Source organism: Triticum aestivum, chromosome 6A (genome assembly GCF_018294505.1).
Source record: "Triticum aestivum cultivar Chinese Spring chromosome 6A, IWGSC CS RefSeq v2.1, whole genome shotgun sequence".
In the NCBI taxonomy this organism is placed as follows: domain Eukaryota; kingdom Viridiplantae; phylum Streptophyta; class Magnoliopsida; order Poales; family Poaceae; genus Triticum; species Triticum aestivum.
This window is the reverse complement of record NC_057809.1, coordinates 38,654,962-38,673,263: the sequence shown is the minus strand read 5'-3', so window position 1 is coordinate 38,673,263 and position 18,302 is coordinate 38,654,962. Positions and strand designations below refer to the sequence as shown.

Here is an 18,302-nt window from a genome sequence, read left to right as displayed (position 1 = left end):
TCACAAAATCCATCCTCATACCTATCAATGTGAGACCTAAAAAACTTCAAAGATTGACTGCCATCTTTGGTTGCCAACAAGGACCTTTCCCCTTCACTAATTTGGGTTTGCCAATTTGTCTATCCAAGCCAAAGATTGATGACTTTCTCCCTATTGTCCAGAGAATATAAAGAAGGCTACTGGGGTGTTCCTCTATGCTCTCCTATGATGGAGGAATTCTCATGATCAAGTATGTGTTCTCTACCCTACCCATCTTTTTCATGTGTTGTCTCATGCTGCCAATGTCTATAGTGGATCAAATCAACAAATACTTGAGGCATTACATATGGAGGAAGTTTGGCATGGAGGATAGAGGATCTACTCTAATTGCAAGGGATAGAATTTGCAAGCCAAAACACCAAGGAGGGCTAGGAATAAAAGATGTTCACACTCACAACAAAGCCTTACTCATGAAAATCTTCATAAGTTTTTGAATAAAGAAGACCTACCTTGGGTCAAACTCCTCTGAGAAAAATACTATGCCTCAGATACCCCTAATAACAAGTTGGAAGGCTCTTTTTGGTGGAAGGCTCATCTTAAACGCTTCCCTATTTATAAGGAGTTTGCAAAATGCAATATTGGCAAGGGTGATTCTTTTTTTTGGCATGATAAATGGACTAATGTTCCTCTCTCTGCTAAATTTCCAGAGCTTTACTCCGTTGCCCAAATGACTCCATCTTAGTGGCCTCTGCTTCATCTGCTGAAAGCATTCGGGATCTCTTTCACACTCCCCTTTCCATTTAGGCCTATGATCGGTTTATAGAGGTTGTTGAAATTATTCCCGACACTCACACTGCTGAAAATGACTGTTGGTTCTTCAATAGCCCTGAAAAGAAGTTTTCTGCCACTCAAATATACTCTTCCTTAATAGTAATCGCATGGTTCATATTTTGTTCCGGAACCTGTGGAGGACTGCCTACAGAATAAATCACAAAATCTTTTTTTGGTTGATCTTGCATGATAGAGTTAATTCTAGAGCCATGCTAAAAAGAAAAGATTTCTTCCTCCCCAGTTATAGTTGTGTTTTATGTAATCTGCACACTGAAGAAACTCGCACGCAGGCATCTGCTATGGGACTCTGATTTTGCTCTGAACTGTTGGGACTCTATGGTTGCTAATAGAAGAAGGGGTACCCCGGTTTATGATGATTCACTTCTGCTTGGGGCGTCTCTCCCTACAGAGATTAGACTGGAGATGATCATCCTTGGGTGCTGGCATATTTGGCAGCAAAGAAATGGACGTATTTTCAAAAAACAACAAGCCATCTTTGGCTTCTTGGAAGATCTGCTTTACAAGGGATTTAGAGCAACACCTTTTCAAAGTTAAAGACGAGTATGTTACTCCCTCTGTCCCAAAATAAGCTAGTACAGAGTTGTATTAAGATAGAGCTCTTTGAGAAATTGTTGACCAGTCAAAATCAGGTGACCAAGTCATAAACTGAAGATCTTAATTAATTGTGAGGATTTAATAATTAGGAAATATAGTGTATAGTATAAAAAAATTGAATGGGAGCATTGAGAAATTGTTGACTTGGTCAAAATCGGGTGACCCAATTTTAATTGGACACCTCAATTGATTGTGAGGCCTTTTACCCCTAAGAAGCTTAGTGATACAGTAGATTAATAACAATTTACCGTCGGATAATTGTTCTATGATGTGAGGCTTCAAAAGAAAATCGGAATGAATGTACACACAACACTATGTGCCCGACGTGTAGCCGATAAATAATCTACACCGTCAGATGCTTTAGGGACAAAAGTACCGATGACTGGATGGGAAACGTCGTCTGTATGTCGTCTAAAAATATCGGCTGTATTGCAGTGCTCAAAGAAAATTATGGGCTCAGGATCTGGAGCATGCAATAATTCGTAGGAACCCACACCGGAGAAAAAGACTCGCTCCAATGTGACAGTGAGCCCAGTACCATGTGGCTCCGACGTACGTGTCGTCATGTTGTGGGGGTTACGAACACAGCTGCTCTGTCTCGCTGCTGCTGCAGCTGCTGATCCACCATACATTTCGCTTCCAGGACTGGGGCCGGCCGGCCGGCCATGCACTTGATGATGCCGAAACAGCTTGGATGGCAACAAATTGCACCATGGCAGCGACGTCTCTGGCAAGCTGTAGGCTTGTGCCTAAACCATTTTTTCACACAAGATTGTGTCGTCAGTTTTTGACGTGTGCGATGACGATCATACATCGTACTACATGCATAAGTACTGTGCTAGCTATGAGTATAGAAAGAACTGGACAATCTAGCTAGCGAGCCTAAAGCTAAGCAGAAGCAATATTTAACCCAATACCAAAAGGGCTCCACGCCCAGCTTTATAGATAAAGCACGATCATGATACAAGCCAACAGAATACAGAGGTCCACAAAAGCTAATACGGAGAAACACAAGAGAGGAAAGTACAATAAATCTAGCTATGGGCAACAGCACAACAAGCCTAAAAGATACAATAAAGCCTCGAGGAGGGTAGATGGCCATGAGCACCCGAGCCGCAAGCTCCTTGTACTTCCTAGTCATCTTGTCGACGGCCGCCCTATCTCACCGCTTGTAGAGGGGTCTCCAAAGCTACAGAAAGCCACAAAGTTTAAAGATCACATCAGTGGGCCTGATTGGAAAGACACGCTCAATAACGAGTTTATTCCTAATGCACCACAATGTCCATACTGAGGTCCCAAAATTGATCCACATCAATCTACAGACCTGGCCCGAGCGGACCTAGCCCAAATTGTTAAACCCCACGGATCGATTGTATTGAAAATTAGATATTAACCATGAGTTGTAAAGTTTGTATATTCTTTTATTGCAGGGAATATGAGAGAGATTTATTTATTTTATTTTTGTGAAAAGATTAGATCTATTATAAAAATTCATCGAAAGCATAAACCATCTCAAACATAATAAAAACTACATCAAAATTCTGATACCGCTACTGCTGCTATAACAAGCCGCCGACGCGCTGCTGTCGCAACTCCCCTACCAGGGTCGGCTTGATCTTGTCAATGACAATTGTGAAGTCTTCGTGCACATGCCCCTAAGGACCAACATGTTGGAGCCACAGTCGTCGTTGTTGAACTCTTGCATAGATCTAAAACATCTGACAACAAATCTCACCATATGCCGAGAAACCCTAACTTCACCGCTCCACAAAGATGGCAGAAATCTACGTCGGGGCTCCATCAACTACATCCTAATGGATGATTTCGAGGAGGATCGGAAGATAAACTCAAAGAAGAAGCGCCGTCATCCACCTGAACGCCGCACTTGCGATGACCTAAAACTTAAACCTAAACTACTAACTGAAGCGGAGGCACCGGAATTCTCCTCCCCACCAACGGTTGTCGGAGCAGCAGGCAGAGAGGAGGGGGAGGCAAATCCATGGGCTCATCGGCAAAGTCTGGAGGAAAAAGTGTGCCCTAGCTGCCAAGAGAAAAGAGAGCTTTATTCAGTAAAAGCATTTCTAGAACAATCAACCAGAAGACTGTTACACAGAAAGTTAGAAGTTTCATCGAGCCAACTCACTCATTAACAGTGTACAGGCGAACTTAGCACACTGGTGAGCTAGGAGATTAATCGATCTGTTTACACGATGAATACTAAAAGAAGAAAACTGAGGTGCTATATCTCCAATTTCATCTGGTAGAAGTGCAACCACCGAGCATGACAGGGGCCCAGTAAGCCACCGATCAACGAGCTCCTTGCAATCCGATTCCATCATCACATTTCTGAAGCCTCCGAAGCTCTTTTTAAAAAAGAAAAGAAAAAGGATTACCTCTGGTCTCTGCATCAAGGATGCACACACCCACTTTGTTATATTATTTGACAGAATCAAACAAAACAAATATATAAATCGACCCAAAACCATTTTTCCGAGAACTATTGTGATTACACCTACAAGCTTATTGGCGTGCCCTGACCGTGTATCAACACACACCGTATATTCCGGTCGCCTCACCAAGCTGCCTGCCAGAAAGCCGAGAGCATCAATCGGTCTAGCTAGACCCTCGGTGCACACTGCATGCGCATGCTTTAGAATCAGCCATCACTATCTTCCGTCGTCCCATGTTCAGGAGCGATCAACGTATTCATCTCGCCAGGTCATTCTGCCGTCGACGTCACCGCGACGCCAGAAATCACCACCACCCTATGCACCCCCATCCACACACGCCCGTCGCCAACACTCCACTACACCACGCCACCAAGACCGGCCCGGCCTTGCGGTACTTGTAACACCGCTTCTCCTCGTGTCTCCTCCAGCTAGCTCCTGCTCCAGAATGATGCCCTCAGCAGGGAGAACAACGTTGAAGGCACCGTCATCGTCTGATCTGGGATACGCGGATCTAGGGTTTCCCCCGAAACATCTCGAGCATGGTAACACAACCTGCAACGACGGTGCCTCAAAGAAGGAAACGACGTCAGAGACGCCACCATCGTCCGCCATGACCGCAGTCAACACGATTTTCACCAGAAGTTACGTCGGCCCGATCTCGCAGCTGACTGGATCCGTGCGGAGCCTTGCCATGAAGACATATGTTGTCGCCGGAAGGCCGGCAAGTGCATCCAGCCGCCCCTCACCGGTCCCTCCACATGTCACCGGCCTGCCAAGGCCAGGCCACAACGGATCTAGACGGGGTGTCCGATCTGCGGCTACCACCGCCACCCATCACTCGGTCGGGCAAGCCAACAACTCATCCCATCGACCATGGAGGAGTCGGCCGCCGCTGCATGCCAGGGTCGCTACCCTGACTGCGCCGGCGGAAGATGTAGGTGTCGTCGCGAGATCGATCCAGGCAACAAGGTCCGAATCCCTCGTACTCGACCCCGATCAGCCACGCACAACTACCTCGCCGCACTGACGCGGGGTCCACCGCCGGATCCACCTCGCCGCACTGACGAGGGGTCCAACGTCGGATCCACCACGCCACGGGGAGAGATTTCCCTACCACTGCCGTCCATCGAGGCGGACTTCGCCCGTCGGCTTCCTCCGGCAGTGGCCAAGCCGTGGGCTGCGAAGGCAAGGGACGGGGCGGCGACGGCTAGGGTTCGCCGTGCCGCCCTGGAGAGCGACGCAAGCGACTCCTATCGGTCTTACTAAGTAGAGTTGAAGCCTCAGAGCTGTGCAAATACAACATCATAACCGGTATATGTGAAGAATACAAGTGTCCTTCTTTTCTAGACATACAAGAAATGGGCAATGTTTACAAGGAACCGCATCTACGGTTGTATCATATACAAATACAATTTGGTCCCCGCAAAAAATTGCAATTTGATCATCCACGCTAACACCCTCCCTAAGTCAAAAACTGGTGTCTTGTGATTGCTAAGACTATCCCAAATATCCAAGAAGAGTTGAGCTGCTAAGCCCTTGGCAAAAATAGCTGATAAGGTACGGTGCCGGAGCCTCACCCATGGCCACGCGATCTCGAACAAAGTGTGGATCAATCTCTACGTGATTCACTCTTTGATGGTTAGCTCAATCCCGAGTCATGAATATCGAACTGATGTTATCACATAACACTACTGTGCGCTAGTTAGATTCTTAGAGTCGGTCCACTGTCTCCTGCATAATAGGCATAGGCATAGTGTTGATCATTTATGGCTTTACTGTTGCAGTCATGTCTTTTTCTTTTTTATTTTTGTCTAATGATGTGTAGCTGTGTGCATCCTAATTATATAGAGATCGGATGTTGCTCATTATACTTTGTATGTCTATTTAGTGCTACATTTTAAATTAAAAAAATTATCAACAACAAAAAAATCCTTTGCACTTGAGCGTGAGACTTCATGTTGGCTCTTGGCAGGCAGGACCAAATTGGCAAACGCATCCTCATAAGATACCTCTTGGAAGTTGGACCATGTCCCAATCCGTCAACAACAATCTCACATGACTTGGCAAAAATTCAGTCACGTAATGCGCTGTACCCCCGTATGTAACCAAATAGTAACAAAAATCTGACCGGAGCATGGGTGGAAGCTCCACAGCTCTTGACTTGACTAGTGAAAGTGACAAAAGTGCACATGTTACACGAATGTCTACGTTCGTGAATCTGTGTCTAGCTTCCCTAGACACAGATTGTCAAAGTTGTTGATTAGACCAGTCGCCAGTCAGTCCTTTCTTTTGGCATACCTACATTTTGAGGAGCTGTCACCTGTACTGTCTAACTAGCTATAGCTTAGCTAGTGTTCAAGACTAGGTATTCCATGTCCCCCTCAACCCGGCCAATTCTCCCGGCCTATAGCGCCGTGATGACTGTGGCCCGGGTTAATTCGTGCTCTCTGAGGCAGAGACGCCTCAGCTAGTTGCGGCTGCCAGAGAAACCGCGAGCGCGTACATGTCAATGTCCCAATGAATATACGTGATACCTTTCACACATAGTCCTCCGTGTGACAACGTACGACGACCGGCCTCGAAGACGACTTCTACCTGGCTTGAAATGGGTTCAGTGAAATAGCGAACTGCTGGACTACCTTGATGAGCCCATGCTTCAGTAAACTTTTGAGTTTCAACAAGTTTGCTCTGTTAAGACAAAAATACAGAGATGACAACGAGCTTTGCTCATGTTACACCGTCGATAAATGTAGGAGGAATAAGATTTTGACACCCCAAAACATGGATGTATTTTTTACTTTCTATAATGGTGTTTTATAATGGTTTGTGCTACTTATTAATTATATGGCATTTCCTTAACAAATATTGAAAAAAACTAATATGAAGTCCTCAACCGACTAGAAGTAGAATGGCAAACGACTTACAACAAAACTACAGAAGAAAAGCTAGGCACACTAACTAGCTAGAGATACGAGCACCGAGATGTGAACAATTAAAGGCAATCAGACACTCATTAAAATGTAAAAACAAGAAGAAGAAAAGGCTAAGTTCCGAACGAGACAGGATTTGCTTGATGCTCTCCATAAGCACAAGTCTTTGTCTTAACAGGGGCTGCTCTTACAAGCACCAAGCACCGGTGAGCAGCCGGGCTAGAAGCATCTAGGGCAGAATGGTTTTGGTCTAGCAAAAAAACTCATCAAAATCCCACTCATGCACCAGCACCATCACCATATGTGTCGGTACACACAACACCTCGAGACTATTAGACGAGGGGGTTCAAGGCAGTGCCTACAAGGTGGGAAGCATCGCCCACGAGCGTCGAAACCACCGACAACGATCGAGGTCTTACAAAGCCTTTCGCTTTCTACCCATCCTTCATCCAAATTATCGACGATTGATTCAACGCCAATCTTATGATCAAGTCACGAGTCGTAAAGCATAAACCAAGGGCTATGAGCCCAAAGGGATCTCATCGGAGACAACGAGATAAATGTGGTTTTACATGATCACCCCCAGTGGGTAATGGTTGTACTTCCTACTTAAAGATGTATATTGATGGATGGGTTTATATAGTACAAGCCCTAGATTGGATCTATAACACTTGTTCTTGTGAGAGTTACGATCTGAATGGCTTGAGTCTTCGGCAGGTTGGCCTGTGTTTGGATCACGACCAAAATTTTGGATCTTTGCCAATTATTTGGTCACCCCTCGTGATTTTGTAGCAGGCTGCGCCGCTGAGGGCGAATTCCTGGCGGAAAATTCGTGCACCAAAATTTTGGAAAGCCCTAGTTCTGGCAGGGCTAGCACAGGCACCAACCAAACAACTTCTATGGCTGGCCATAGTGGGAGTAAGCTGAGTCATAATGGGAATAACATAAATAGTAACAAGCATGTTACATAAGCAAAAAAGATGATGTAACAATTAATTAAAGAGGAGAGAGACAAATAGAGGTCTCTCTGTTATCACACCTATGACACTACCAACTATAAAGGTAGTAGGCTAGTAATTTATGCATGTTACTAGTCTGACTTACTCCCACTATGACTAACCTAACTTAGCTAGTAACAATGATGCACCCTAAGGCAAATTTGCTTATGTGACAAGTAGTCGGTGAGGGAAAACATATTTGTAGTGACAAAATATGTTACTCTAATATAATGCACCCTAAAGCAAAATGAGTCTACATCTAAATAAATGAAGACTTGTATGATATCACACGTATGTTACTGCCCACTATGAAGATAGTAATATAAAGTAATAACATATGCATGCAGAAATGTTACTAGTCTAAGTTACTTTAGGATCCGAATTACTTTTTTAAGTTGAGTGGAAACTAGGGAAATTGTAGTTTCGTTGTTCTCGCGATGAAGAGCGACATTTCTTTCTATTTGGTTCTCTTCGGATAAAAGTTGGGTGGCTAGAAAGGAAACACACCGCTCAGGGTTCAAGGGGTTGTTTGGATTGCAGCCCGAGGCTGCCTTACCAAACTTTTGGCATTGACCGTAAGCATCGGTGTCCGTTTGGTTCATAGCCAGTCCCTATCCACATCAATTTTTTGGTCATTCGTTAAACTTTAACGCCGGTCGGGTCTGCCACGGCGGACCTTCTGTGGATTGCAGTGTCCATCGAAAGGTCTTTGTGAGGGTTCTCTCCCTAGATCCTCTACGCCACTCCGGTCTGCGACGGTGGACCTTCTGCGGATTGCGGTGTCCATCAAAAGGTCTTTGTGAGGGTCCTCTCCCTGATCTGGTGGTTGTCTTCGGCGCAGAGTTGCAAATTACGGGCGAAGACTTGACACAAAGGATGATTGTGCAGGGACAGCGGTTGCACATCGCATGTAGCTGCTGGGGTCGTGGAAAAGAGGTGGCGGCAACACATAAGTGACGTTGATGGCGGTGCTATTCGAGTACCCGGTCTCGAGCTCCGGGATGAAAGCCTAGGTCTGACATGTATGTCAATTATACCTAGCTATGGCGAGGTTTTTACGTTGTTACCTTATTGAAGGCATTGCTCGGATGTTCTCGGACTGGTTTTATGCAGGGTGAAAACCTAGATTCTGACCTTCGATGCTTGGATCCGGTGACGGCGGCGATTGAGCGCCACTCCCTTCTTGAAGGTGTTGTTGTTGAAGAATCTTGTCATCCGTGTGGTGTCATGAGATGGTCGGTATGGATATGGTCTTTGTTGTAGTTTGCCGATCATGGTTTGATCGCTTTTTTTCCTTGCCCATGCATAGTTTTGATCTTACATGACTTTGCTATTCACTGGCGAGTTTGTGTGTGCGTGTGTTGTTGTTGATTGTGTGCATCTTATATATGTAGAGGCTGGATGTGTGCTTATTATATTTGTATCCTCTTAATGCTTCATCTTGAGTCGATAAAATCCACCTTCTATTGAAAAAAGTGTTCATGGGGCTGTCCGAGGCTGCTTAACTTTTGGCGTTGACCGTAAGCATCGGTGGTGTCCGTTTGGTTCGTAGCCAGAGTTCCCTGCCCACGTCAATTTTTTGGTCATTCGTTCAACTTCGACGCCCGCACGCTGGTGAGATAGAGGTGGCAAAATCCTTTGCCAATAATTTGGCGAGCCCCATTTTGGCGGGGCTGACCTGGGCGTGAACCAAACAGGCCCCAAAGGCCCAAACCCCAAGTATGTTCCATCCAGTGAGAATAAGCATCTGACGCAATGGCATAGTTTTACTTTTATCTGCAAAGTACCAAATTTCTCTTTCTTCTAATCAAATCAGCTTAGACGTCAGCCTTTTCTTCTGCGTACATGACATCCTTTTAGGTACGGTTGGGGGTGTAGACATGCCTTTTATACCCGTATATACTCAGTGCAACGATGAGATCATTAAAGGCTTCAACTATCGATGCAAGAAATTCACCGGTGAATTTTGCACGTGGCTCAACCGTGAGACTTTGCTTTGTGCGGCGGTTTCCAGGTTCACACGCCGGACACCACTCAACTCACTCACGCATCAGGGAATCGATGCCGCGATCGAGCTCTCCTCTCCCTATAAATTCGCGGGGCATCCTTGCACAGCCCGTATCATCCATCCGAAGACCTGCCTAGTAAAGAGCCATTTGCATCAAGGAACTGATGGCTGCTGCCCAGATCACCTCATTGTCCTTCTCCGTCCAGCCAATAATGTTCCATTCGGCTTCGCCGGTGGCCGGAAACGGTGGCCGGAGAGGCCATCCAAATGCTTTCTTCTGCCCTTGGGCGCCGGTGATCTGCCATGGGCGACGGGGGGCCACGTCCTATGCGCTGTCCGATAACTGTGATTTCCAGGTATATATATATATATATATAGTTCTCGTACAACACAACAATTAACATGAATATTTTGCCACCGAAAATACACGCTTGTTGTTTACTCTCTCTCTCTCTCTCTCTCTCTCTCTCTCTCGTTTTGCTAAGTCTCAGTTATATGGGCAGGTTGCATTTTTTAAATCAAAAAGGACTTACGAAAATATCAATAAATTCAGAACAGTATGCGGCTTGCACTTTTCTACTCCCTCCGATCCATGTGCTAAAGTTGTACTATAAAGCAACGACAAGTAATATGGATCGGAAGGGCGGAAGAAGTGCAGGTTGCGTTTTTCTAAATCTACCAAGAATTTAGAAAATCCCAATTGATTGAGACATAGATGAACCGTAACTTTTATAATTAAGAAGATGTGTTAACAAAACATTACAAGCTTATGATACTTTGGAAGTGTTTTGATGAGAAGTTCGGTGATCAATAGTATCATGACTCGACAATCTGAATACTTTACATATATTAAAACTCAAAATTTGAAATGTTAGAATGCATGTCTTCAAGATTGTTGTTAACTCACAGTGGTTAGTAGTTTATGACATATCGCATGTCTCTAAATTTGGCTTTCTTGTTACAAAGGATTTGCTCTCCATGCAACACCGAGAGGGCCTAACAGGTGTGCAAGCATTGTTCTGTCAACACCAGAAAAGCAGCAGTAACATGATGGCCATTGTTGATCACCTCAAACACCTCTGCATTGACCAATATTTCCAAGACGAGATCGGCAATGTCGTGGACTCATGCATGGATCTCACCCATAGTGATAATCTCCTCGATGTAGCCCTTTCCATGAGGCTGATGAGGGAAGCTGGATATCATGTTTCAGCTGGTCAGCAAACTACATTTTATATAATTTTACAAAATAGTGTGAGTGGTATAATAACATATGTGTAGCCAACTACAGAATAAAATATATTTTCTTCCTTAAGCAGATTTTCCCTGAATAACATTTTTTTTTCATTATATGTACTTGCCTGAAAATCCTTCTCCTCACCGTGGCAGATGAGGTTCTTCAAAAGTTTGCAAATGGTAATGGTGATTTCAGCCTAGCTCATAGCCAAGACATCAGAGGATTGCTGAGCTTGCAAGATGTGTCACACCTCAATATGGGAGAAGCTTCACTCTACAAGGCAAAGGAGTACTCAGGCAAACACCTTAGATCTACACTGAAGTACTTGGAGCCAAATCTTGCAAGACATGTAAGGCAGTCACTAGACCATCCCTATCATGTCAGCCTGATGCAGTACAAGGCCAGGCACCACCTGAGCTACCTCCAGACCTTGCCCACTAGGAACACGGCAATTGAGAAGCTGGCACTTGCAGAGTTTCAGATTAACAAGTTGCAACATCAGAAGGAACTGCAAGAGATTAAGGGGTACTCTCCTTCCATTATTAATTTTGTGGAGATTATCTAAACTACTCATTTTGTTGATAAGAGAAACGCTAGAACTCTTGGAAATTTTCTATAAATTAATAATTTTAATTTGTCATGTATTTTTCACAATTAAAAGTGGGGTCATTTTTACTATGAAATGTTCATTTTCACACAGATGGTGGATGGATCTGGGATTGGCTCAAGAAATACCTGCTGCAAGGAACCAATTAGTGAAATGGTACATGTGGCCCATGACTATCCTCGAGGGTTACTCCTTCTCTAAGTATCGAATTGAGATCACAAAGATCATCTCAATGGTATACATTGTGGATGACATCTTTGATCTTGTTGCCACACAAGAGGAGCTATCCCTCTTTAATGAGGCAATCATAATGTGAGCATTCATGTTCCCATTATAGATTAATGCATTTAGATTCACCGTATAATTACCTTCTGCGCATATAAATGGCCTCCTAAAACGCCCACTCAAACAATCATTCTTTTTCTAACATTGACATGTAATATAGTGACTGCCTTATATATAATGACATGATGCCTAGGCGTTGCCACGGGAATCGTGTTAAAACAAATGTGTAAATAGGTGCTTAAAAACAACCAGAACTAATGAAAAAAAACAATGTTATATTGTTCTTGGTTTACATTTTAGAAACAATAAAACATACGAATATCTGACAAAATTATTTATAAAAAAAGAAAAAAAATTGAACTAAACTTAAAGCGGCGCCACCTTTTAACAAAAATGTGAATCATGAACTATAGAAGTTCACTCCAAGTGCCCAACACATATATATCATCCATGCCACAAAAAATATTAATGAAAAATATTTAAATTGTGATTGACATCCATGACTTGATTCCTCTAGAAGAGAATGACTTGATGGGGCATGTTTTGCTTGGATAGATTAGTCCCAAAAAATGTATGACTTGCCAATGCCACACAATTTTGACCGGACGGCTATATTTATTTAGATCTAGAAGATATTTTAAGATTAGTTAAACATTTGAGGTTTGTGAGTATTTTTTTAGATTAATAATTTAATTTAACTTGTTTTTAATGAAATTAGCATATTTTAGAATTTCTATGCCAATAGTGGCATCTATTTGCTAATGGAGTAAAGAATCGTGGTTCATTTGAGGCCTTATACGATGATATATAAGTACATGTTCTTGTGGTAGAAGTTTCACATAAAATGCACATTTTGACAGGTGGAATCTTGAAGCTGCTGATTCACTCCCAAGCTACATGATATCATGCTACAAGGCTCTTTACAATATAACAAATGATATCGCTGATATGTCCAAGAAAGAGCATGGACTGAACCCAATTGATCATCTCAAGAAAGCTGTATGTCTTCTGGAATAATTCTTCATTTTGCTTGCCTAAGAAATTAAATATATTAATAGTACACCACCTCATAGATTTGTATTTACGTACGAAAAAAAATTATCGATCACATTTAGAAAATCTTAAGAAGACAACACTAGAGCGTCCCTAGAGAAAGCTTACCTTCTTCCCTTTATATTGCAGTGGGCAACTTTGTTTAACGGATTCATGATTGAGGCAAAATGGTTGTCTGGTAATCACGCCCCTACACGGGACGACTACCTGAAAAACGGCATCATCACCTCAGGAGCACCACTTTTGTTTATGCACCTTCTCTTCATGCTAGGCCATGATTTAACGGAGGAAAACAACGACCACATGTCTCGGATTATCTCATGCCCAGCAAAAATCATGAGGCTCTGGGACGACATGGGCAGTGCAAAGGTCAGAACACACCAAAAACTTTGACACGCCCATGAAATGCATGTACAGCTGAGCATGCACATATATACATCATATTTTAAAAGGGGTTACTACTAGGAATTTTATGTGAATTAATTCACTCCATAACATCGACAGCGACAATGGCTAAGCCTGATCTTAAAAAATGCAGGATGAAGCACAAGAAGGGCTCGATGGATCGTACAAGGAGCTCTACCTAAAAGAGAGCCCTCATAGTGACGCGGAGGGGCACATGTTAGAGATGATTGCAGATGAGTGGGAGTGTCTCAACAGGGAGTGCTTCTCCAGGACGAGGTCATCACTATCCCCTACCTTCATTCGAGCGTCACTCAATTTTGCAAGGATGGTCAGCGTCATGTATGGCTACGACCACGAGCACAGGCTCCCTGTCCTTGAGGATTACACCAGAATGCTACTCTTCTGAATCATACATGACCAGTACATTAATTGTACAAGTCTTGTAAATGTAGTGTATTCTTGTTGTGGTGTTACATATATTGGAGTTAATATTATGAGGGAGGCTAATCAATGGGTGGTCATGGGGATGCTCTCTTCCCTACAAACCCTGTGGTTCTGGAGCTCTTCTCGAACTTTACCTTCTGCTCATCTCATCCTGACACCGTTCACCCGCCTTCCATCTACACCTATCTTTCACCTCAAAGATCCAGATAATTGGACCCCAAAATGAAATTATTTCAACTGAACCATTCCAACCATCGAGAGATTTTTTTGTGAACTTTGAACAAATATCCATAGGACTTTGAACAAATTTTAGAAAGTTCTGCCAACTAATCAGACCAAGATTTAAAATAATTAGATAAAAATCATACCCAAACTTTAAGAATCCCCAACAAAATCTATATAATATAACCAAAATCATCAAAGCTTTCCCCTAATCCCTGATGTCCTTCCAACCAAAAAAGGAAACCCCATTATCCCTACCCCTACGTCCTCCCCATGGCAATGGTAAGCCCATCCCATCCACGAGTGTGTGGAGGCACCGTCCGCGGGGCCACATGGTGCGAGTGGCGACCACCGACTAACGGTGGTTGCGTGCATGGTGCACTAATACCCTGCAGAGTGTCGCAGCACACATATTAGATCTAGGTGGCCCAGCGGTGCACATGACGGGTTAGTGACGTGCAACAGACCAACAGTCAAAGGGAAGGAAGCCTAAGGACTCCCCCGAACTCAGCTCGTGTGTAGGGGGGAGGGATGAGGTTGTCCGGATATGTCTAGACCACCACCCAACCTCACCATAACCCCACTCCCCCCCTCTCTCTCATCTATCTATTCTAGCCATGCCCAACACAACCTCATTGTTCCCCCTCTCTCTCCTCTATCTCTTCCAGACATGCAAGGGATTCCCCCCTTTTTCCGCGAGCGGTGTGATGAGTAGGATGACACACAAATCGCACGACTCACATGAGGTGCATCGTGCGGCTGGCAGGCGACTAATCGGGATCTAGCGCCTAGCCCCACCCACTAAACAAACAATACATATTAAACATTCTCTCTCATACTTGTGCTAATGCCTATTTTTATCGAAACACCGAGTACAATATATTGTGCTAATGTGTCTTTGTGGGAGTTCGAACCTCCGTCGCGTAGGAGTTCGACACCCCCGGCCCATGAAAAACCACACCTGGATCACACATCTATATCGTGTCCCCCTTGCTCTGCATCTGTTTCATCCCTGGACGTCCTCATCCCTGGACGTCGCCGCCACTGTACCACCTTGGCCACCCGGTTGCCATGCCGCTTTGCCTACGTTGTTGTTCGACCTCTCATCCGTCCGTCATGCAGGTACCATCCTCCTATGTAGATGTCGTCACGTGGGGATCCCCAAGCCCGGCAAGTGTTTGGCGAAATCCACATGCTAAATTTTTGCTAATTTTTCTCCCTTCTTTAAAACAATGGATTCGGACTACTGTCGTTGTGTTTGTTTTGAGAGTCGGAGATGCCCTTTATGAATGGCGGTTGATTGGTAACCCAGACTCGTTATGCATTTCTTTTCTGACGGCCAAATAGTTCCCGGATAGTGACCTTCTTAATGCAACTATGAAGAAACGGTCCTCCTATACGTGGCAGAGTATTATGTCAGAAGTTGATTTTTGTTTAAAAGGGACATATTTGAAGAGTTGGAAATGGAGAAAAAAAAATATCTAGGAAGATGTGTGGATTCCACAATCGCCTACAAAGAAGGTTCTTATGAACACAGACAGTCAACTTCTCTCTCATGTGAGCAATCTTATAGACCCAACCACCACAGATTGGGATGTTCAACTAGTGAATCAGATCTTCTGGCATATTGATACTCAAAGATTCTTAGCTATTCCCCTGCTGATGCATGATATGATAGATTTCTTGGCATGGAGGCACACAAATGGCTTGTTTTCGGTTCGTTATGCTTACCATTGTGAATCAGAAAATAATATGGGAATAAACAGGCAAATGAGAATGGTGTAGGTACTTCCGTTCCTAATTTATATGGAGTATGGTATGGATTTTATTATGTCCATTAAAGGTCAAAATATTTAGTTGGAGGGCTTTGCAGAGCCATCCCTTGCCATGCAGTCCTAGCTAATAGGCACACAAAGGTGCAGGCACATTGTCCGGTGTGTAACGCTAGTGCGGATATCATCAAACATCTTCTCTTCAAGTGTCCTAAAGCAAATGATCTCTGGAGTTTACTAGGAGTTGAGGATGTCAGAACAAGAGCTTGTCATGTTGATCATTCCGGTCCAATAGTACTAGAGTTCCTTCTTAACATACCTGGCCATGAAGTTTTCGTCATTGGACAAGGAAGATTTAGAGAAATTATTGTGGTTACTTGTTGGTACCTATAGTGGGCGTGAGGGAGTCCTGTATTAGGGGGTCCTCGGGCGTCCGGGCTATGTGACATGGGCCGGATTCATGGGCCTTGAAGATACAATGGAAGGCTCTCCCCCGTGTCCGGATGTGACTCTCCTTGGCATGGAAGGCAAGGTTAGCGTTTGGGTATGAAGATTTCTTCCTCTGTAAACCGACTATGTACAAACCTAGGCCCCTCCGATGTCTTTATAAACCGGAGGGTTTAGTCCATAGGGGTAATCATAATCATATAGGCTAGGCATCTAGGGTTTAGCCATTACGATCTCGAGGTAGATCAACTCTTGTAACCCCTATACTCATCAAAGTCAATCAAGCAGGACGTAGGGTATTACCTCCATTAAGAGGGCCTGAACCTGAGTAAACATCGTGTCCCTATCTCCTGTTACCTTCGATCCTAAGACGCACAGTTCGGGACCCCTTACCCGAGATCTTCCGGTTTTGACACCAACATTGGTGTTTTCATTGAGAGTTCCTCCGTGTTGTCGATAGAAGGATCGATGGCTCGCCTCGTCATCAATGACAAAATCACCTCTGGAAAAGCCCTAGTTCCTGGGCAGATCCTCCAGATCGGCAATTTCACCATAGGCACCCGCCCGGCCATTAAGCCCAAGGCGGTCCCTCGGATTTCCAAAAATCACCTCCGCATCAACCCCGAAAGCGTTGACAAGATGGATCCGACAGATGTCTCGTCTTTAAACAAACTGCTAGATCGCATCACCGCCCTGGGGTCGTAACAGATTATGATCTGATTGGGATTAAACCCGACCAGAGGGAAATCAGGTCTCCAGCTGGCACCCACCTGGTGACTGTTGCGGAAGAACAAGTTGAGCATACCACTCCTCGCATGCTAAAAACAAACTATGTTCGGATCTCCGAGCCCTACGAGCCGGACACTCATCTTCGAGAGGAGATTATTTATCCTCCGAACATAGAATTAAGTGCTGAGTCTGAAAATCCCCATGACACTCCGGATCCTGGGCCAATGACCTTAGAAAATTCTCAACATCCCGATTCCACAGTGGGACAGGGTTCGGATTTAAGCCCACCCACCCACTACCATCAATACTCCCCAAGCAATTCCGTCCTCCGGACATATGCGATTTAATTTATATACAACAACAACCTTAGGAAATAGTCCATCACTTTTGGGCTAGATTCCTACTTGTTAAAAACAAGATCAAATATTGCTGTGATGAAGATGCGGTATCAATATTTTGCCGCAACTGTACGTACGAGGCGATACTCAATGCCCTCAATCGGCGCCGCATATTGCACTTTGCAGATTTGGCACATATAGTACAGAAGTATTGCGCAATGGAAAGCGCTTGGAAAACTCAGACAACCCGTTGGGAACCGCGGTCCTTTAAGCCATCTCCCGGACGGGCAAAAAGGATGCACCCTCACGGGGCACCTTATCATCATCCCAGGGACAAGAAAATCAAACCCTTTACGGGACATAGAACTGTCTTCGAGGAATGGCTCGATAGGCCCTGTCAAATACACATGGCGGTTAATAACGAACCAACGCACATCCTACGGGCATGTTGGATACTCCGGCAAGTGGCCAAGAGCGGCGAGGGTATCCTCACCAACACTACCCAGAGAAGTACTCTTCAAAGGATGACGATCTCAAAGTATTCACGGTCTTCGAGACCTTCTCATCAAATAATCAGTGCAAAAGGCACTTGATAACCCACAAGTATAGGGGATCGCAACAATTTTCGAGGGTAGAGTATTCAACCCAAATTTATTGATTCGACACAAGGGGAGACAAAGAATATTCTCAAGTATTAGCAGCTGAGTTGTCAATTCAACCACACCTGGAAACTTAATATCTGTAGCAAAGTATTTAGTAGCAAAGTAATATGATAATAGCGGTAACGATGGCAAAAGTAATAGTTTTGGTTTTATAGTGATTGTAACAGTAGCAACGAAAAAGTAAATAAGCGAAGAACAATGTGTGAAAAGCTCGTAGGCAATGGATCAGTGATGGATAATTATCTCGGATGCAATTCCTCGTGCAATAGTTATAACATAGGGTGACACAG

At 44.2% G+C, this 18,302-nt stretch overlaps 1 protein-coding gene across 1 annotated transcript; it reads left to right on the top strand.

The window, feature by feature from the left end:
- The first annotated feature begins 10,811 nt into the window (after positions 1-10,811).
- LOC123130192 (S-(+)-linalool synthase, chloroplastic-like) lies at positions 10,812-13,813 on the top strand. Its single transcript, XM_044550145.1, has 6 exons — positions 10,812-11,027; positions 11,201-11,573; positions 11,749-11,967; positions 12,801-12,939; positions 13,123-13,362; positions 13,532-13,813. Exons 1-6 carry the CDS (start codon positions 10,859-10,861, stop codon positions 13,802-13,804), a joined length of 1,413 nt encoding a protein of 470 aa, XP_044406080.1. The 5' UTR covers positions 10,812-10,858; the 3' UTR covers positions 13,805-13,813.
- Positions 13,814-18,302: the final 4,489 nt, after the last annotated feature.

Bases quoted from the DNA above. Each gene is read 5' to 3' on its own strand.
- LOC123130192 (XM_044550145.1), top strand. From the start codon at position 10,859: ATGATGGCCATTGTTGATCACCTCAAACACCTCTGCATTGACCAATAT. The intron at 11,574-11,748 runs GTACTCTCCTTC...ATTTTCACACAG, and splicing joins GAACTGCAAGAGATTAAGGG to ATGGTGGATGGATCTGGGAT. The intron at 12,940-13,122 runs GTATGTCTTCTG...TTTATATTGCAG, and splicing joins TTGATCATCTCAAGAAAGCT to TGGGCAACTTTGTTTAACGG.